Consider the following 21,112-nt stretch of genomic DNA (forward strand, 5'->3'; position numbering starts at 1 on the left):
CAAAACCGTGAATAACCAAAATCTTGGACACAAAATAACTTTTGAACTTTCCTATAGAAAAACGTTTTACCACCTAATTCTTAATTAAGATTCTAGATTTTTTTAGCACGATTAACTTATTTGACAATTAGTTATTTAAAAGTACAAATCATCTCATCATTATGTTGAGTTAACTTTTTAACTATGAAACACATATACTTCATGTGAGACAAATAATCCATATCGGACACGATATTTTTAGATACTTCTTAGATACGTATCTGACGAGCGATTTAATATATGTATTTTTACGCTTAATTTTTTTTAAAGAAAAAAGACAAACAACTCATCCAATCATTTTCAATCTAAAACTAGACAACCTATTTTTTTAAGCAATGTATCAGTATACTCATTTTTTAGAAATATATATTAAAATAATATATAAAAAATAGTATATCCTTCAATGTATCCGTATCATAGTTTTTTAAAAATTGATGGATCATCGTATCCATATCATGTAGTCGTATCTGTGTCTGTGGTTCATAGCTTCTTAATGATAAATGATAAAATAATCCATTTCTAAAAATTTATGGTGTAAAATGTATGTTTTTAAAATTTAGGAAGAAAAATAAAACATGATTGAAAGTTGGAGAATGAAAGTAGGATTTGAATGTAATTTAGGTTAATTTCAATTTAATGTTAAAAAAAAGGTTAGGAGTTAGGAGAAATGACAGAAATACCCAAAGTAAAGTGGGAAAAGGGAAGAGCATGAGAGGTGCAGAGCGCAGGCAGCATTTGGCTTAAAAATATGGCGTCTCGGTTGCATGTTCTCTTTATAAAACGACACCTCTCTCTTCTTCCTTTTCTTTATTATTATCATTATATTTTACTCTCATACTTCACCCACACTCTGCTCAGCGTCTTTTACATTACAATCTCTTCTCCCATTCACTAAACCCTCATTTCAAAGCCTTTCCTCTGCTTTCTCACTCTCTTTCTAATTTCACGCCCATCAACCATGGGAGAGGTGCCTTTCTCTCTATTCACCAAACCCCTCCATTCATTTCTCTCTCTTTCTCTTCTCATTTTTTTTTTCTGCGTTTGTTTAGGAGGAGAAGAAGCCAGACGAGAAGACAGTGCCCGTCGAGGAAATGGATGTTCAGAAACCACCGCCGGAGGATGTCAGTGTCAAGAAGAAGAAAGATGAAAATAAGCCATCGGAAAAATCTGCGCCGGATAAAGAGGAGAAGAAAACAGAGGATTCTAAGGATGGGGAGGAACCCACCAAGGAGCAAGCTCCACCGCTGCCTCCACCCGAGATTGTGCTTAAGGTTTACATGCATTGCGAAGGGTGTGCTCGGAAAGTTCGCCGTTGCCTCAGAGGCTTTGAAGGTAATCTCGATTTGAAAAGTAGAGGAAAGAGAGGGAAAAATGAGAGGGTTGTAATTGTAATTGTAATGGTTTTTTTTTTTTTTTTTTTTTCCTTTTGATTTTAATAGGGGTTGAAGATGTAATCACTGATTGCAAGACCCATAAAGTGGTTGTGAAAGGGGAAAAGGCGGATCCATTGAAGGTTTTGGATAGAGTACAGAGGAAGAGCCACAGGCAGGTGGAGCTTCTGTCTCCGATTCCAAAGCCACCGGCGCCGGAGGAATCGAAACCGGAGGAGAAAGAGAAGCCCAAACCTGAAGAGAAGAAAGAAGAGGTACAACTACACATCGGAACACACCAAGACACCTTATTTATTAATACAACCCCGCTGGTTTTTGCTCTGTTTCTGAAAATCAAACTTTATTCTCTTTTGATGTTGCAATGTGCAGCCTCAGGTCGTGACAGTGGTATTAAGAGTTCATATGCACTGCGAAGCCTGTGCTCAAGAAATCAAAAAGCGCATATTGAGAATGAAAGGTTTCACTTCATTTTCACCCCTTAAACTCAAATTTAGAGCATCGAATCCAACTTGGAATCTCAAAGAATATATTATTTATAGATCCCTTTAAACAATGGATTCCCAAATCAGATCCAATTCTTAAACTTAAAAAAAAAACAAAATGGTTGCAGGGGTGGATGCAGTGGAGGCAGATCTGAAAGGGTCACAAGTTTCAGTGACGGGCGTTTTCGACCCACCAAAGCTTGTGGATTATGTGCACAAAAGAACTGGAAAACACGCTGTGATAGTGAAGACAGACCCAGAAAAGAAAGAAAAAGAAGCAGAGGCCAAAGAAGCCAAAGAAGAAAAGCCAAATGAAGAAAGTGTGAAAGAGAAGAAGGGCGATGACGGCGGCGAGAGCAAAGAGGGCAAGAAAGAAGCAGAGGGTGGCGGCGGCGGCGGTGGTGGTGAGGCCAAAGCCACCGTAGAAGTGGTGCCGGAAGAAACGATATTGGTGGAATTGAAAAAGAATGAATATTATCAACATTACCCACAAAGGTACGCCATGGAAATGTACGCGTATCCACCCCAGATTTTCAGTGATGAAAATCCTAATGCATGTTGTGTCATGTGAATGTAAAAAACTTTAAGAACATTCATTCAAGGGTTTCAGAAAAAAGAAAAGAAAAAAAAAGAGAAGAAATTAGAGTGGGGGAGGGAGCTGGAATTACTACTGAAATATGCTCTCTAAAAAAATTATGGTCTCTACAGAAAAGGCTGTAGAATTTTGCTGGGGATTGTAATTTTTCTTTTTATTTATTATTTTTTTTTTTTAGCTGTTTTGGAAAAATGGGGATGTAAAATAATGATATCGAATAATATTTGTCATATAAAATTTGAAAAATCTGTGAAGGATGTTACATAATTCATATGTTGTTATATATATATAATTTAGTATTTGTCTTGTGTGGGTGGGGGTTATGGGCGGTTAGATGTGTTATATCTGTATGAAGGAAAATTTGAGCCAAATGTTCACTACTTCTAGAAGTCGTTTTAGATGTTTAATATTTGAAATTTGAAACTATATGTTTTTTTTAAAAAAAATTTATGAAAATAATTAAATGTAGTTTTGTGAGTAAAAGAAGAGAGATGGGAATGTTAATGTGAGTGGGGACATAGTGGGGGATGGAATGCCTTTCCATACAAAGTACAATGGCTACTAGTGCTATGTTAGGGTCCCCTTTTAGGGGATGACTAGAAAATATAACCTTTATAAAAAGAAAAAAAAAAAGAAGTAATTTTAGTTATTGGGAAGAATAGAATACCCTTTTCATTTCATCCCTATATTTTGTTAAATTCTAGTTTTCTAGATTTTAAAAAAATTGAATTTTAAAACTTAATAAAAATTTAGATTTAAGAAAATGTGAATAAATGGAATTTTAATTTTGATAAGAAGTGCGTTGGAACTCTACCATCATATTTTTTGACCAAAGGCTTTTTTTGCTCAAAAACTTTGCCTTTCTAATCTTTAATGGAGTTGTTCCCAAGAGTGGTTTTATTGGGAATATATTTCTGTTGTTTCTTCCCCAAACTCAGAACCTCAGAAAATGTAACGTCACTTATACAACCCTCCACAATCAACAAACTGTATATATATATAATTAATATTACAAAATTTAATTGAACTTCAGGGTTGTATTAATTTAATGTTAAATTAATGATCAGATCCATTTAAATCTTGAATTTACAATATTCTTAATTGTATCAATTGAGACTTGCATAATTGAATCAATTAAAAATAATCTTTGGTTTTAGGATCAAATTGATATAATCTTCAAATTCAACGTTAAAACTGATATAATTATAGGATTTAAATTGATATTTATCTATTTATTTTATTTAAAAATTGGGTTGACACGAGATATGTGACGTTTGAAGAAGAATGAAGGAAAAAAATGAGAGTTTGAAAAGGCTTTCATATAAAACAAAATTAAAAAGGATAAGGTTTAATTTTGATATAAATTTGAAGTAAAAAAGTCAGTGCCATTTTGTTGATTCCAACTTAATTCTTTCACAACTTTATCTCAAATATGACTTCACACCCACTTTATTTCCATCTCATTATCTCCCCCTTTTTTCACCTTCTAATATCAATAATACCAATTTTCTAATTTTCTAAATTCATTTAGAGAGGAAAAAAAAAGAAGAAAAAAAAAAGGTTCAAAATTTCTTTTCCTCGCTCTCTAATTTTTTTTTTTTTCGTTTTGTTCTCGTTATACAGAAAATCAGGAAAAACTTATTTTGAAAATTCATATTAAATCACATTTAAGTGCAATTTTTAGGTTGGTGTGGCACTGTTCATCATAATGTATATCCATTGTCTCATCACCAATTAGATTTACCTTATTATCAACAATGGCATAACTATTAATTAAAGTAACTTTTTGAACTAAAAAAAAAAAAAGAAAGAAAGAAATAAAACTTTGTTTTTCAGAAATGAAAATTAGAAAAAAAAACAAATTGTATTTACATCACTCTGCGCGCTATTGAATTATTTTCTAAATTATTGAACAACATTTTGATCAGTAGAGTTCATTATTGTACTACCGGTAAAGTGGCATTAAGTAAATATATTTATATTTTGGGGTGCCTTTGAATGAAATAATAAATAATAATAATACTAATAATCTCTTAATAATAATTGAATCCCCTCAAAAAAATAACATGATGAAAGAAATAAATAGCTTGATACCTAAAAGGATATTGGCTTTAGCACATGCAATTGCTTAGCTTTTTGGTGATGTATAATTTTTGAAAGTGGACTATGGAGGGCTGTGCCAACAGACAACGGTACAATTAATTCAAAAACTTAATAATAATAATAACAATATACTGTTATTATTATTATTATTATTATGTCCCTTTTTCAAATATTATTAATATGATTTTGAAACAAAAAAATATATTATTATTAGGAAACATTTTAATTTTATTTTTCTTCAGAAACTTATGGGCCTTCTTGCTCTTCTGCATCAGATTCCACCCTCACATGCTCCTTTCCATCGTAACACTTTTTTTTTTCTTTTTCTTTTTAATGGACTCCATTTATTTAATTAAATGGATTTTTTAATTCTTTTTTTTACTATCTTTGGAACTTGTTATGTTTCATGTCCAAACAAAAGCTTATGTACCTTTTTTGGTGTAAAATATTGGAAAACTATTGAAAAGTTAAACATTCTTTAATTATTATTTTTCACATTATTCCATGCTTTATTATTTTATTAATGTTTCTTAGCTTGACCATCATGGATTGAAAAACCTCTACACTATTTTCGTACGTATAAATAGAAAAAATCACAAAGCAATTAAAAGAAAACAATAAAACTAGAAATTCAAGAATTGTCGTGGAAAACTCCTAATTGGAGAAAAATCACGACCCATTAAAAAAAATTTCCTATGTAAAAAATTGTTACAATCAGACAAATAATTCTCTCTCCGATCCCAATTACAATAATATTCTCTCAAAGCTTACACTACTCGTACTCTTTAATCCCTCTCAAATTAGAGAATACAAAAAGGAATTTAATTAGAGTTAACACGCTTTAAGATTAAAGTGTTTCTAACTAAGACAATTTAAAATAAAAAATAGACTCATTTTATAGTATTTGGAGTTTAGCAACATTTTTATTATGGGATAACCACTCTTCTAATATTATGTTTGAACCTAATGTTATTTACTCATTGATTTTAAGATAAAACCTTAAGTTATTTAAACATAGAATAATGTAAAACATATATTATGTATGTATACTTTTTGTTTATATCTACGTGACTGTGTGCTTTTGAATTCTTTTTGAAATATTCAAATTAACGTGGTTGTTGTGCTTACTTATATAATTCGGTTATTAAAATACTATTTTTATTTATGCATATATATATATATATTTTATTTTGATACATATCAAAATGTCTGTTTTTTAGTATCATACTTTTTAACAATAGATCATTTTAGTCAATTTATTTTCATTCATATTATTTTAATCAAAATTTTAAAACTATATTCCATTAAAATTCCAAAAATGTAGCAGTAAATTATCGTTAAATAGTTCCACTGTTAACAAATGAATTTGAGAGATTCATTGTGATAACATATGAAATGAAATGAGATTATGTTCAATTCCTTTGAAAATGTGGGTATCACGACCTTTTCAAAAGTAGAAAGATTCGAAGCTAAGACCAAAATAAAAAAGGGGGAAGACATTTGGAAATGCAATTTGGCCAAGTTGAGCAATATAACATAATTAAAGTGGATAGCTATGTTTATCAACAAACTGGTAGCTATGGATGGTGGAATTCTATAGAGGAATGAATGCGAGTGGAATTTTGGATGATCAAGTCAAATTTGGAATCTGATTTTGATTTCATATTTCACCTTGTTTAGTGGAATTCATAAGAAATTTACCACAAATTATCTACCTTTTGCTCGACAATTTATGTCACTTTGATAACAATTTTATTTTTCAATTTATGTTGGTTCATTATGTACTTATTTATACTCTGAGATCTTTCATGGATCTTACAACGCTCTTCCATGAGTCCTGTAAGAATCACTTGTAGGTCCTCCAGAATCCTTTATAGTTCATGTAGAGATCTTTCAAGATCCTCTATGTGACTCTTAAGTCCCTCCATGGATCTTATAGAGGTCTTCCATGGGTCCTTCAAGTCTTCTATATGACTCTTAGGTCGTTCATGGATATTACTAAGCTCTCTCATGGATCATCTAAACCTCCACTATACTCGATCCTCCATTTGACTCTTAAGTTCTTCATAGTATTACTGGTTCTCCCGTGGATCCACTAAGCCTACATTAGGCTCCATCATTTTTTATCTGAGCTACTTCTAAACTATTTCATGGGTCTTTTGAGTTATCATTAAATTCCCCATGAGTTCTCTTAGGGTATGTTTGGCCCAAGGAGTTGTGAACTAATAGTTGGGAAATAGAGTTGTCAACTAGACTCCTTGTTTGGTCAAAGGAATTGACATACCCCACTACCAAAAAATATCAATTTTATATCTTATCAACTTCTTACACTATACGCCCAGGAGTTCGTAACTCCTTACTAAACTTTATAACTCGTTACTCCTCACTATTCCACTCCTACCTCAAACACTCTCAATTACTTCTAAACTCCCCCATGGGTTTTCTGAGTGCTCTCCCATGGGTTCTTTGAGCTATCACTAAGCTCTTCTTGGGTTTTCTAAGCTACCTCTAATCTCTTTCATGGGTCATCTGGACTACCTCTAAACTCTCTCATGAGTCATTGGGACTACCACTAAGCATCACATGGGTTCTATGAGTTACCGCTCCCCATTGGTCTTTTAAGCTACCTCTAAGCTCCCTTATGAGTCCTTAAAGCTTTCTCTAGCTACTTCATGAGTTATCTGAGCTACATTTATAAATAGCTTTTCTCTCTCTCTAGACTCTCAATCTTGACTTATCTCGGTAAATCTATCTATAACAAACGAGACATTTGTCTACTAGTGATAAGACATGCCATGTTGCTTAAAGTCTAAAGTTCCATAAATTCTAACCCCATTTGAACTGATTTTCAAATGCATTTGAGGAATGGCTTGTTAAAACATGTCACGTTGCTCAATATCCAAAGTTCTCTGATAACTATATTCTTACTGAACTAATTAATCGACTTTGATTCAAGAAAATGTACATAAAGTTTGGGTCTCTTTTGTTGTTATTTTTGGGGTTGGGATAAGAAAGCTGCATGTGGTGGGTGCGACTGCCGACTGCAAGAGGCATGCGAGAGGACTACAATATTCCAAGATAGAGGGCTCCACAAATGTGAGAATAAATAGAATATAATGCCCAATTTTTCTTTTATTTTAATATTTCCTCAGATTTTGTTCTTTCATTCCAAAAGTGAAAAGAAAGTTTAAAAAATCTTTGTTAACTTTTCATAACAAGTTGGTTTTTAATTTTTATGATTACGGCCTACAAAAACAATTCTCACCTGGTAGTTATTTTGTTTTTATTTTTTTTAATAGATCTTTTGAAATTTCAAATTATATTTAGGATACAATCAATTGAAATTATTTGTTTTATTATCTATTTTTTTTCTTTTAATTGAATTTTCTTTTTGGTAATAGAAATTCAATCATGAGCATGTTATGGAGAGTGAGCCTAATGCTTAGTTGTCAATTGCCGCGCAAGATTATCCTTTACTTTAGGTGCAAACAAAATTTTATATTCACTCAGAAAAGGAGAGATATGTTGTTTTTAAATATAAATAAATGAATCAAAATATTTATAAAATATATAAACGTCTATGATTGATAATTCTAAAATTTTATTATATATTGTAAATATTTTCAACAGTTTTACCATTTGAGTTAATTTCCCTACATAATATATAAGTTAGAAGAATTATCTCTCCAATGACAATTACTTATTTTTAAAATAGACAATATCATATTATTGGACAAGGTCTCTTATCTTTATTAGCTTAGTAACTAATAAATATTGAGTGTTACCTTTAAAAGAGAAACCGTTACATAATTTTTTTTTTATTAGAGTCACATAAAAGACAATTTGATCCACATTATGAATTATGTTTTATGTTTTGAGATTAACTCACTTCAACAAATTTAATTTAATAGGTTATTAATTTTAAAATGTTAAATTATACAAAATATCCTTAAATTTTGTATTTTGTGTTAAAAATACACCTTAATATTTTTGTTTTAAAAAGTCCTCTTGAACTTTTAAAAGTATAAAAAAATATCATTCGACTTTTAAAAAATTTAAAAATATTCTTAATGTTAGTATATGAACAGAAACTTAGTATCTCGTTGGAAAAGATAAACTCTGAAATATATATTTTTTAAAAAAGTAAAAAAAAAAATATTCATATTATTAGTCTAGTGGTAAATTTGTTTGAAGTTTTTTGAGTTTGCAAAGATCCAAATTTATAAAATAATTCATATAGATATTCTTATTTTTTTATATAAATACTTTCATTTTCCTCTCATTTTTCTGATCCTTGCATCAGTTTGCTCAGCAACCAAAACCTTAAGTTAAAACGTAAAATGCCATGAAACTTGACAAAATTTCAAAATCAAAATCTCCTCTTTAATATATCACAACAATATTAACTAGTCAAATACAAAAAAAAAAAAAAAAAAAAAAGTATTTTGCTTTTAACACATGGTTAGGTATTGACATACAACCTTGTTAAACATTTAAATCCAAAGATCCATTGGTTCTTCAATTAATTTTTCTCTTTTATTTCTTTTTTGGTCTATATACCTCAACTGAAATTGATAATTTTATTTATTTATTTCAAATAACCGAATGATACATATTAACATAAAGTAGAGTAATAGGGTATCATAGAAGAGAAAGGAAGAAAAATAGGAAAAATAGAGAAGTAAAATAGTATTAACAATTTTTGTTGAAATACTAACGTTAAGAAAAATTTTGAATATTTTAAAAAATTATTTTTTAAATCTAAATGTAATTTTGAAACTTTTGAAAGTGTATTATTTTTACACAAAACAGTAAGAGAAAATTTGACCCACGAATTTGTTAAATTGATATAAACAACTCAATTTCAATATTTAATATTATTGAAACTTGCATAAATCACCGGTCAGTAACTTCAAAATTTGAATTTATTTTTTATTTTTTATATTTATCGAGAAATTCTATATTGGAATCTATTTTATAACGTAAACTTATTAAGTGTATTATTATTGACACGTAGTACAAAGTTTTTAGGGAATAATTGGTATAAATTAGGGATTTTAGAATGATAGTTTGGAAGTTGGAAGCGTAAAAGGGTTAATTGATTTTGATTAATCCAGATCAGCAGGCTGACACATAAAGTGGGGTCCATGTCCTGATGGGCTTCGTATAACTTATTTTGATGTCCTTGAAACGCAAGAGTATTAGTTATTGACCCTATTTTGATTTGATATTATGTGGAGGCTGGGTGTGACGTGGATCCTGAATGTATTATTTATTTGTTCAAGTGTAAAATAAAGAAGATACTGAACCCTGATCCGAGATCTACACTACACTGACACATCCCCCTTTTTCTTCTTTCACTCTTCATTCCAAAATATTCCATCCATTATTACATTACAAATTGCTGACTCACCACTCACCCCAATTGGGATCAACATTACTCTTAAAACATAATAATCTTTATACAATGGCGGAGGCTTTGGGTAGTTTGGTAATTTCAATGTTTGATGAAGTGGCGGGTCCCACATTTCATATGTCGGTTGCCGAAACCCACGTGACTACCCTCTCTTTTTAAGTTTTAAGTTTTGAACAATCTCTCTTTTTTTTCCTTACTAGGTCGATTTTGGGTTCGCTTTTAAATTTTCTTTTTCGCTTTTTTTTTTTCTTCAAATTATAATTATAAACAAAACAACATGCTGAAATTAATCTTTTCCTCGCTTCTTGTGCAATGGCCTGCCCTTTGCAGTTTGCACGCACCGACTCCTTACGGCTTCTTTAATATATATATATATATATTTAATCAATTTGTACTTTTTGAATAAATATAATTTATATCTTTTTAATCATAACATTATTACAAAATATAATTGATACTACTAAATTATTTATATGATTCGAGTATGATTTAATCACAACAATTTTACATTATAATAATGTAATTTAAAACTGTATATTCAATTCATTATTCCATTCTTTTACAAAAATTTAAACGATATTTAAAATGTTGGAGATTTTTCAATATTTTTTTATACTTAATTATATGTTAAGTTGTTACATTATGATTTAAAAATTCAAAGAAACATGAACATCGTTTAATTGAGGTAAAATATATATTATCCATCAAAGATCAAAGGTTTATTTTTTTTTTTGTACACTTAAAATTTAATGAAGAATTTGACGTTTAATTAAATGATAATAGAAGTTATGATTCCCACCAACAAATGGTAGTTACTTTATTTGACTAAAACAAAAAGGAAAAAGAGAAGAAAAAAAAAGGAATTGTTGCATCAAAGTCTCACGTGGATTTTGGTTTACAAAAAGCCATCGGGAAGAACACAAAGGAGAATCAACTTAAAAAAAGAAAGAGAGAAAGAAAGAAAGAAAAAAAGAATGAGAGAATTCATGCCCTTTAGCATTGGTCTTATAATAACATAACATGCATGAGAATAATCATCATATCATATAATTGAAAAGGGTATAAAAAACAATATATTATAAAGTTGAGTAGTCAATGATTAATGGACCACTGTCTTCTTAGGGTATGGTTTTGAACAAGAATGACAGAAGGGCAATGCATCCTAAGAATTAATTAATACCTTAATTAAATGATCATTAACTTAATTCGCAATCTTCTCTCTCTAGCCCTAACTTTAAGTTATAACGACACATTATATTTTCAATACCTTTCATTCATCCCCCTTTTGACCAAACCTAGTGCATTTGGTGGATTGCTAGGGATATCCCCTAAATATATTAATTTGTAGGGACAAAATTTAAGCAGCTTCACAGTTTTTCAAAACCAAAAAAAAAAAAAAATAATAATAAAATAAAATTCTACTTATTTAAGAAATTATATTAAAAGTTCATACATACTTTCAATTTCTTATTTAATACATCTTCGAATTACTAGATATTATTGAGGATTGTGATCCCAAATAAAGTTCAATGCCTATAAGCGATATTGTTGAGGGAAAGTTCAAAACCTCAAGCTTTAGATAATCTTGGTAAACAATTCCATGTAAGAACCCTAAAGAAGAAGAGTAAGTAATTTTTAAACGAGGACTCTGTCCTTAATTTTGTGTGAACTAAATTTCTTGTATTAATTAATGCATCAAAATATGTTAGGTTCGACACTATACGATGCGACAATCTTTCATATCAAGCGAGACAAAAATAGGAGCACAATCTAAGTTAATGAGGAACCACAAAGATGATTAAAGCGTATGAGGTCCACACCGTCTTGCGAAATAAAATTTTCAAAAATTTATAGGGTTATTAAACACAAAATAAAAAAAAATATAAAAAAGGTTCAAAATCCATTAAAGGTATAAAAACATTGTGCTATATATGGTAAATCATGTAGTGTACTTTCGTTTTCTTTTTTGTCTTCATTAATTACTTTTTGATAGTATTATTAATTTGGTGAGTCAGAAATGTGTGGCATACATTAAGATGGTGAAAGAATTGGTTGACACTTTACAAATGCTGAAAAGGAGAAGTGATGTATATATTATTTGTTAATACAAATATAGGATTTTATCTTTCACAAATTAGTTCATATTATTTCTTTTAGTCCAAATGGAGCGAGAGATTTCAACATGGACTTCTTAACCCTCACAATATATTAAAGTCATTTGAGCTAAGTTCTTTTTGATGATTCCAACATTCATAAAACACAATTTTAAATGCACCAAAACTCTATTTTGATCAACATTATGTGAGGAAAGATTTAGACATCTATGTAAGAGAAGAAGAAAGGAAGAAGACAAGATGATGAAAAATGAACCGGTTCAATGAAAAAAAAAAGAGAGACTTGGTACTGATATTTATTTATTTATGGTGTGCCATTTGGCATACATTGATAGGGAGAGAATAACAACCAAGAGAGAGAAAGAGAATATGTAACGGACGAAAAGGAAAAATGAAAAGAGGGAAGAAATAACAGAGGAAATGGGAATTAAATATAACAAACAAAACTATTTTATCACCCCCCGCAAGTGAACGAGGAGCTGCCGCGATTGTGAGCTTGGTCTTGAGAGTCTGGGTAGTGCCTTGGTCATAATGTCTACAAGTTGGTTTTCTGAGGGAACGAATTTGACCGAAATTTGTTTTGTAGCCACTTTCTCTCTAAGAAAATGGAGATCAATTTCAAGGTGCTTTGTGTGATTATGGAGCATGGGGTTAGCAGCCATGTAGGTGGCGCTTAGATTGCCGCACAGCAGTAGGGGAGTTGAGAATGGGCCAATACCAATTTCAGACAGAACCAATTGAATTTAGATCACCTCGGTAGCAGCGTTTGAGAGTCCTCGATATTCCGATTCAGCAATAGACCGTGATATAACCTTTTTCTTGGAGAAGCACCATGAGATTAGGCTTGAACTTAAGAAGACGCATAAACCACTTGTGCTTCGTCGATCGTCTAGGCAGCTGGCCCAATCAGCATCAGTGTAACAGGTTAAGGCTAAAATAGGGGATTTTGACAGTAGGATACCATGGTTGGAAGTGCCTTTGAGATATCGAAGTAGCCGTTTTTCCGCTTGAAGATGTGAGGAGGTTGGGGCGTGCACGAATTGACATAGTTTATTTACACTGAAGCTGATATCAGGCCTGGTTAGAGTGCAGTATTGGAGGGCTCCTACTAAACTACGGTACTCAGTTACAGTCTGAGAGGCTTGAACGGTCTAATAGGTTGTGAATGTATTTAGTTTGAGATAGGTGTAAGAGATTGGAGGAGTGAGCTACCTGAATACCAAGAAAGAAGGATAGGTCACCAAGGTCTTTGAGCGCAAATTGATTATGTAAACAACTAATAAAATGTTGAGTAAAGGAGGAGTTATTGCTAAGGGAGGAGTTATTGCCGGTGACAATGATATCATTAACATAAATGAGGAAAATGATTAAAGAGTTGTTATTGCGAAGGATGAACATAGACGTATCAGATTTGGCATTTAAGAAGCCCCACTGCATCAGACAAGTACAGAGCTTGGAGAACCATGCACGAGGGCTTTGTTTAAGGCCATACAGTGCTTTGTGAAAGAGTAGTACATGATTTGGATATTGTTGTTGATGAAACCTAGTGGCTGCTTGATGTATACCTTTTCAGATAGATCGCCATTGAGAAAGGCATTGTGGACATCAAGTTGTCGAATAGCCCAATTGTTTGATAGTGCAATGGATAAGATAATCCGGATTATGGTAGGCTTGACAACTGGGCTGAATGTTTCAAAATAGTCAATACCATAATCTTGGCCAAAACCTTGAGCGATGGCTCGGGCCTTAAAATGATCAATATCACCTGACTAGTTGTGTTTGAGTCGAAACACCCATTTGCTACCAATGACTTTACGATCTTGGGGCACAGACATTAATGACCATGTGTTGTTTCGAATGAGTGCTTCATACTCATCAAGCATAACACGATGCCATTTGGGATGGAAGAAAGCTTCCTCGTAGGAACTTAGTTCAGCCGTGTCTAGGTCAGTGACAACAGATAACCATGCCTTGGGTTTGAAGATGCCCATTTTGGAGCGTTTGATCATGGGATGGGCATTGGTTTTATGTGTGTGTGTGGAGAGGTAAGGTAGAGGGTGGGAAAGGTGGGGATGGTGAAGAAGAGTGATTGGAAGAAGTAGAGGCAGAGGTAGAGGCAGGGGTGAACATCGTTGATTGTGAGGGAATTGGAGAATTAGGTGAATGTATGGCAAAGGTAGGGGAGTTAAGATCGAGGGTGAGGTGTTGGCTGATTGGTGAAGAATGATGGGAGGGGGAAAGATTGGAGGAGTGAATGCAGAGGATATGGGGGTGAATCTAGATGGTGAAATCGTTGTGATGAAGAGTGGTAGTAGGTGGGCTAAGGGAGTTGGCAGAGGGAGAGGTGATAGTGATAGGAATTGAGATGACAAAAGAAGAAGATGATTTTGAAGGATTCGGTGTTGGGAAGTTGGCTGCAAAGGGAAAAGCAACTTCATTGAATATGACATGTCTAGAGACATAGATACGATTGGAGGTTGGATGAAGACAAAGATATCCTTTGTAGAGAGAAGTACAGCCCAAGAAGGTGCATTCGTGGGATCTGAATTGAAGTTTATTGTCATTAAAGGGACGAAGAAAAGGAAAACAAGCACATCCAAAGACTTTAAGGAGATGATAGTCCGGAAGTTTACCATAAATAACTTCATAGGGAGACTTATGTTCAAGAAGTGGTGTAGGTGTTCGGTTTATATGATAGGTAGCTGTATGAAAGGCAAAGGGCCAAAATATGTGTGGAATAGAGGAATGAGCTAGCATGGATAGTCTTACTTCGACAACATGTCTGTTCTTTCTTTCAACAGTACCATTTTGTTTAGGGGTATAGGGGCAGGATAAGCGATGAAAGATGCCATATTTGTCTAAGATAGATGAGAGAGCTCGAAATTCACCTCCTCCATTGGTTTGAAATGCTTTGTTAGGGGTAGAGAATTGGGTTGAAACCATGGCCTGAAACTTTGTGAAACAGGGGAGGGCTTCAGATTTTGTTTTTAGTGTGTATAACCATGTAAATCGAGATAAAGCATTAATAAAGAGAAGAAAGTATTTGTCTCCATTTACTGAATTTATAGGGGAAGGACCCCATACATCAGCATACACAGGTTCAATAGGGGAAGGGGGTAAGGAGACAGATGTGCAAAAAGGTAAGCGATGACTTTTGGCCATTTGACACTGTTTGCAAACAAGAAGAGTAACATTATTTTTGTACTTCAAGCTACATCTAGATAAGATAGATTTAACAACTGGAATTGTAGGCTTCCCCAAGCGATGATTCCACAGGGAGACGTCGGTGAGAGTTGAGACAAAAGCTGTGGGATGTATGGAGGGATGGGATAAACTTGAGTCGGCTGGATTAATAGATAGTTTGTAGAGTCCGCGATCAAGTATGCCTTGGAGGAGTGGAGTCTTGGTTTGAAGATTCTTCATAACAAATGAGTCATGAAAAAATTCGACATAAGCATGATTGTCATAACATAATCGAGCAATGCTAATAAGATTTCGAGAGATGGAACGAGTGTAGAGGACAAAGTGGAGGTGCACAAGTGATTTGTCGAGGGGGGAGGGGTGGAAGAGAGAAATTTAGAAGAGCCAGTGTGAGAAATGGGAAGAGACTTACCATTGCCTATCACAACTTGTTCACCACCATAGTATGGAATAGGCTGCTGTATGTTGGAGAGATCAAGGGTCATATGATGAGTAGCGTCGGAGTCTATGTACCAACCTTGATCGGGATGGTTAGTTTGGGAGATAAGGGATGAGGTTGCATAGGACAGGGGTTGGCTGGTGGCTGGGATAGTTTGAGTGAAGTGAGCTCAGAGAGGATGAATGGTTCGATATTTGGGATTATCAATGTTGTAACAAGCTAAAGCAGTGTGACCAAGTTTGTTGTAAATTTGACATTGAGGGTGATTGGAATAATTAGGTGATTGAGTGTGTGGTCCTTTTTGGTTTCGAGCAGGGGGTCAAGTGAAGGTATGGTCAACAGTACCTAAGAGAGGTGGAGGACATCTGAAGGGAGGTCTGGTATGTTGTTGCCACTGTGGACGCCTATTCTGAGAATGGAGAGAAAGATGAGCAACATTGGCTTGGATAAGTTGAAGCTGGTTTGTAGCAGTTTGCTTTTCCAAACGGGAATCATATGCAAGAAGAAGGCTGCGACCATCAACAATAAGGGGACGATTGGTTCTATTTTGAATAAAAGTTAAAAAGTGATTGTATTCGTTACCCAGCCTTTTAAGGATGTATCTGAGGTGGTCTCGATAAGACAGAGGTTCACCAATGGCAGCAAACTTATCAGCAACGTCTTTGATTTGAGTTAGGTATTGAGACACGGTAAGTCCATCCTTCTTGATTTGTTGTAGTTGAGATCAGAGTCCCATGATTCGGGCAGTGGAGGATGACTCGTAGACTGTGCGAAGAGCTTCCCAGATTTCCAATGCGGATTCATAGCTAATGATTTCGCCCATTTTATCTTCATTGAGTGAGGAATAGAACCAACTCACGATGGTTCGAATGCATTTTTGCCAGTAGTAGAAGTAAGGATTCATTTGTGTTCTCTAAGGGTCGAGATACTTGGGAGGTTGAAGATAAGTGCCGTCGATGAAACTTTCAAGGCCGTTGCCTATAATCAAGTTGAGGAGCTGATTTTTCCAGAGGAGATAGTTGGAGTCGTTAAGTTTGATAGTGAGGGATTGAGACATGTGAGGAAAATTAGCAATTGGTGATTGAGGGGATGGGAGGGTGGAGAAAGGATTTTGTGGTACTTGGGGTGGGTAAGGATAATTTGCAGAAAACCGACGTACTGTGGATGAAAATGCGGCGGTGAAGGGCCGTGTTGAGGAGGGAAGGTTGGATTTCGGATAGAATGGGGTGGGATTCGATGAGTTGCTGGTGGAGTGAAAGAGGGTGAGGAGACAGAGATGTTGGCTGGAGGTGGATTGGGGGAGTGAGTACCTGGAAAGTACGTCACCGGCTGAGTTGATTGTTCTTCTGATGTTCCTGAACTTGACACCATGGAAGAGAAAAAACAAAAAAGGAGGCCTAAAGTTCTGATACCATGTAAGAGAAGAAGAAAGGAAGAAGATAAGATGATGAAAAATGAACCGGCTTGACGACTAAAAAATGAGAGCCTTGGTACTGATATTTATCTATTTATGGTGTGCTATTTGGCATACAGTGTTAGGGAGAGAATAACAACTAAGATAGAGGAAGGGAATATATAACGGACGAAAAGGAAAAATGAAAAGAGGGAAGAAATAACTGGGGAAATATGAATTAAATATAAACCTCAATTAACCTGTGAATTTGCAATAGATTTGAAAATTCTTTTGACTTTTTATATTCTATGTGTCAAAGCTTATTATGGGCCCTTTTATGTCTCTTGCACTTCTGAATCATGAGTTTTGGATTAGTTGGTCTAGTTTCCAAACAACCTCAAAACATCATGAACACAAAATCAAAAAAATAATGAAAATGCAGTTCCAAGAAATTATTCAACTAAATAGTTTTACAGGGTTAAATGTAAAAAATTTAAAAAAAAAAAAAAAACCCTCCAACAATTATGAGAGTGACAGTCACATCGCGACTCTTAATAAAAAAAAATAAAATTATTAATTGGTAGAGATCGCTTTGGACGACAGACAAATAGTCCTAAAAAAAAACCAATATGAAACAGAAGAATTAATGTTTGAAAGGAAAAAAAAGAAAGGGTGTAAGAAATTTAAAGAGGTGATTATTTAGTAATATTTTGTTTGGGCTTGGAATTCCATTGAGTTCTAGCTCTCACAATTTCAGCCTTATCGGGTTGCATACGAAGAAGGTGAGTGTACTGGAGGTTGTTGCGACGGTCTTCGGCGGCTGTTGTCGCGGTGGTGGTTGTCAACGACTCCACCAGATTGGATTGCCTGCATTCTCTTCGATATTCAAGCGTCATGCTCGTCAGATCAAAATCTTCCAACACATTTATTGGTACACTCTGCAAAATTATATAAATATTATATTATATTACAAATTTAACTGGGTTTTTAACTTATCTAATGTTCCGATAAATTACCAGTTTAAAAACTTATAAGACACAAAATTTATGGACTTATTTGACACAATTTTAAAACTTTAGCTAACGTTAAATATTTTGTACCTCTAGAATCCACCCAATGTATTTAACATTGTTGACATGTTGGTTGGCATCCATATCGTTCCATCTAGGCTGCAAGACAGATATCAATGTTAATAACTATGGTATGAAATTTTTATCACATATTCATATTTTTTTAGATTGGACATGGACGTGTTAATAATTAGTTTGATTGCATCTTAAATTTACAAAGGGTGAGTTATGCTACTCACAGCTAAGCCTGATCGGATTCTCTCGGCGGTTTCATCGGTGAGCTTGTCGATCTTTTCACTATCGTTTTCATCCGAGGGGATGGCGATTCTGTTGAGGTAAAATGGAGTTAACTCTTCTCTTACTTGGTCCGGTATTTTTGACAGCCTTCTTGTTTCCTTATTCATAATAACCCAGGTGCTGAAATCCAAAAAAAAAGTTGCGCAACTTAGAAATAATGTTATAGAGAATATTAATGAAACATGAATAGAGGTTATAATTTTTAATGTGTAGTAGGATACGTAAGTACCTAGTGGCTCGAGTAATAATTTCTCGAGTATGGTAATCTCTTATGATCCAATCACGCCGCATTCCATTTTTGCCTGCTGCGTCAACCCACGTGTCTATCTCAACAACATCTCCCCTGTATGATTTAGTTTAATAACTTCAATTCAAACGTTGAGAGTTCGAATCCTACGGTTGGACTTGGACAGGCAACATCCAAATCATAACATAAAGTTTTTGAAACATATATCTTCATTTCACAAAAATTGAAAGCGTTTTTCTTTTGGTTTTTAATATTACCAGCAACTATATCTTTGAACTTGGACGTGAACACGTGTAACAACCCAAATCAGTTTTCGGAGGCTCATCTCCCGAGTAGCGCCAAAGTCATTTCCGGCCAGCCCCGAGCACGTTACATGATTCAGCGCAGTTTCCTGTTTAATTTTATTTCATTATTATTCTCAATTATCATCAAACCCCTTACTTTATATACTTCATTTTTTCCCCTTTATAAAGGAATTAAACAAAGATAAGATTGCATTAAGTTCAAACATATCACCTCATAATAAATCATCGCTAAATAAAGAACTCAAGTTAATATGCTAATGTATTATTTAAATCAATTATATCCATTTATATGCTTTCAACAAACAAACCTGAAGAAGATTCATGAGAGTTTCCATGGTGGCAGTTTTATCAGGTCCAATTTCATAGGATCTAATAATAAACGTTTGTCCATAAACAAACTTATCTTCTACAAACCTCCCAAGAAGACAATCATGGAGAGGCTTTTCTCCATCAACTCCGCTTTCTTCCACCAATAACGGCCCCCTTTTTTCGCCGGAGAAAAGCGGAGCCTCCCCAATGACGTGAACCCCATTTACCTTCTTCCCATTTACCAAGCCCACGCTTCGTGGGCTAGTACGTCGGCCGCTTGCTATCACAATGCAGGAGTTACATCGTCGGTTTAAATCACGGTCACTGCCGTGGCATCTGGGACGAAGACACGAGGTGTTACCAACGTTGAATTTGAAAGAATAATAACTGTTTTGGAGTTTGCAAAAATGGGTTGTTATTGATCTTGCATTAGGCGAAAATGGTGGAAAGGAGGCCATTGAATAGTGGTAAATGGATGGATGGAGGTTGTTTTAAAATGAAAAGAGGAAAGGAAATGAAGTGAATGTGTGGAGAATATGAGGAAGGAGATAATAAAATAATGCTAGGTCATTGTTGGCTAAGAAATGGGGAAATAAAAATAAGCCTGGTAGGTGCAACTGAAGATTTCAAGTATTGAAGGAAGAAGGTAGAATAATGAGGAAAAAGAAAGAAGAGGGAAATTGGAAAAATTGGTAAGGTAAGTAATTAAAGTATGTATAAAGAAGGGGAAAGGGAAAGAAATGGGAGTTATTTGTTGAACCACTTTGAAATGGGTGGGAGAGAAATTGGGAGATCTCTTCCATCGTTAACTTACACGCAAAAGTAGAGAGATATGAATGGTTTTGCCATTTTTCTTAATTATAGACTCTTCCGAGAATGGTTCTACTCTAATAATTGACCAATTTGGATATCTGCAATAATATGATTATAATGCTTATTTAGATGGGTCTTTTCTTTTTACTATTAAAAAGAAGCTCCTCCAAAGAATGAGAATGCTATATTTCCAGTTTCATTGACAATTTCAATAAGAATATACCAAATATGAATTTTTTTTACTATCTTATTCCTGCAATAATGTTGCCTTGCCAAAAGAGTTGTTCGAGAAATTTATTTCACTTATTTAATGCCGTAACAAACATTAGAAATTTACCACATATATGGATTCAAGTTTTATTTTTGATGAACTCAAGTTATACTCGATTTGCTTTAAATGAGCTCAAATTTAGTGTTTTTTGGATTGATTTTTTTCTTTGGAAATTTTACTATAGCTCGATTGTTTAATTTCTATTTCCTTTCGTAAGATGAAGGATTAATCTCACAAAATAATAAATAAATAAAAGTCTTAACGATCATCAATGACAATGAGTATTTAAGCTCTAATAAGTGCACTATTGATTGGGCCGCAAATTACGATGCACAAAGTCGCTAAAGTGTTGGGTTCTGGGCCAACCCAACTTTACAGTATGGGCCATGCTAGGAAGAAAATCTGCAAAATAAGCCCACAGTGTTAGAGAAAATGTCACGGCAACTAAGGAGGAGTCAACAGTTGAAGATTGTCATGTCACTGTGGAGAGTCATGAAAAATTATTCCATTTAGAGCTCCAAGATTTCTATTACGATTGGTGATAACAAACAAATATTCATTCCTCATGTATTGAACCATGTGTCCTCATTTTATTAGTTGATTAGTATATAATTCTTTTAATTCTTT

General features: G+C 33.7%; 2 protein-coding genes across 2 annotated transcripts; one reads left to right on the forward strand and one right to left on the reverse strand.

Annotated features, from left to right (window-relative positions):
• Positions 1-700: 700 nt before the first annotated feature.
• On the forward strand, positions 701-2,776 carry LOC120084232 (heavy metal-associated isoprenylated plant protein 7-like). Its single transcript, XM_039040132.2, has 5 exons — positions 701-1,006; positions 1,089-1,371; positions 1,479-1,684; positions 1,800-1,887; positions 2,041-2,776. The coding sequence occupies exons 1-5, from the start codon at positions 998-1,000 to the stop codon at positions 2,481-2,483; spliced, it is 1,029 nt and encodes a 342-aa protein (XP_038896060.1). The 5' UTR covers positions 701-997; the 3' UTR covers positions 2,484-2,776.
• Positions 2,777-17,601: 14,825 nt separating this feature from the next.
• LOC120083717 (palmitoyl-acyl carrier protein thioesterase, chloroplastic-like) lies at positions 17,602-20,233 on the reverse strand. Its single transcript, XM_039039566.2, has 6 exons — positions 19,401-20,233; positions 19,045-19,178; positions 18,770-18,883; positions 18,483-18,660; positions 18,274-18,342; positions 17,602-18,111 (listed from the first exon to the last, which is right to left on the reverse strand). Exons 1-6 carry the CDS (start codon positions 19,857-19,859, stop codon positions 17,869-17,871), a joined length of 1,197 nt encoding a protein of 398 aa, XP_038895494.1. The 5' UTR covers positions 19,860-20,233; the 3' UTR covers positions 17,602-17,868.
• Positions 20,234-21,112: the final 879 nt, after the last annotated feature.

The sequence above is a fragment of the Benincasa hispida genome, chromosome 8, assembly GCF_027475165.1.
Source record: "Benincasa hispida cultivar pf3 chromosome 8, pf3_genome.v1.1, whole genome shotgun sequence".
NCBI lineage: Eukaryota > Viridiplantae > Streptophyta > Magnoliopsida > Cucurbitales > Cucurbitaceae > Benincasa > Benincasa hispida.

What these genes read in the sequence shown, in the direction of transcription:
- LOC120084232 (XM_039040132.2), top strand. An exon ending in CTGAAGAGAAGAAAGAAGAG is followed by an intron (nt 1,685 to 1,799) that starts GTACAACTACAC and finishes TGCAATGTGCAG; the next exon opens with CCTCAGGTCGTGACAGTGGT. An exon ending in GCGCATATTGAGAATGAAAG is followed by an intron (nt 1,888 to 2,040) that starts GTTTCACTTCAT and finishes AAATGGTTGCAG; the next exon opens with GGGTGGATGCAGTGGAGGCA.
- LOC120083717 (XM_039039566.2), bottom strand. Translation starts at nt 19,859, where the DNA reads ATGGCCTCCTTTCCACCATTTTCGCCTAATGCAAGATCAATAACAACC. An exon ending in GAATCCGATCAGGCTTAGCT is followed by an intron (nt 18,343 to 18,482) that starts GTGAGTAGCATA and finishes TCTGTCTTGCAG; the next exon opens with CCTAGATGGAACGATATGGA. An exon ending in ACATTGGGTGGATTCTAGAG is followed by an intron (nt 18,112 to 18,273) that starts GTACAAAATATT and finishes ATAATTTTGCAG; the next exon opens with AGTGTACCAATAAATGTGTT.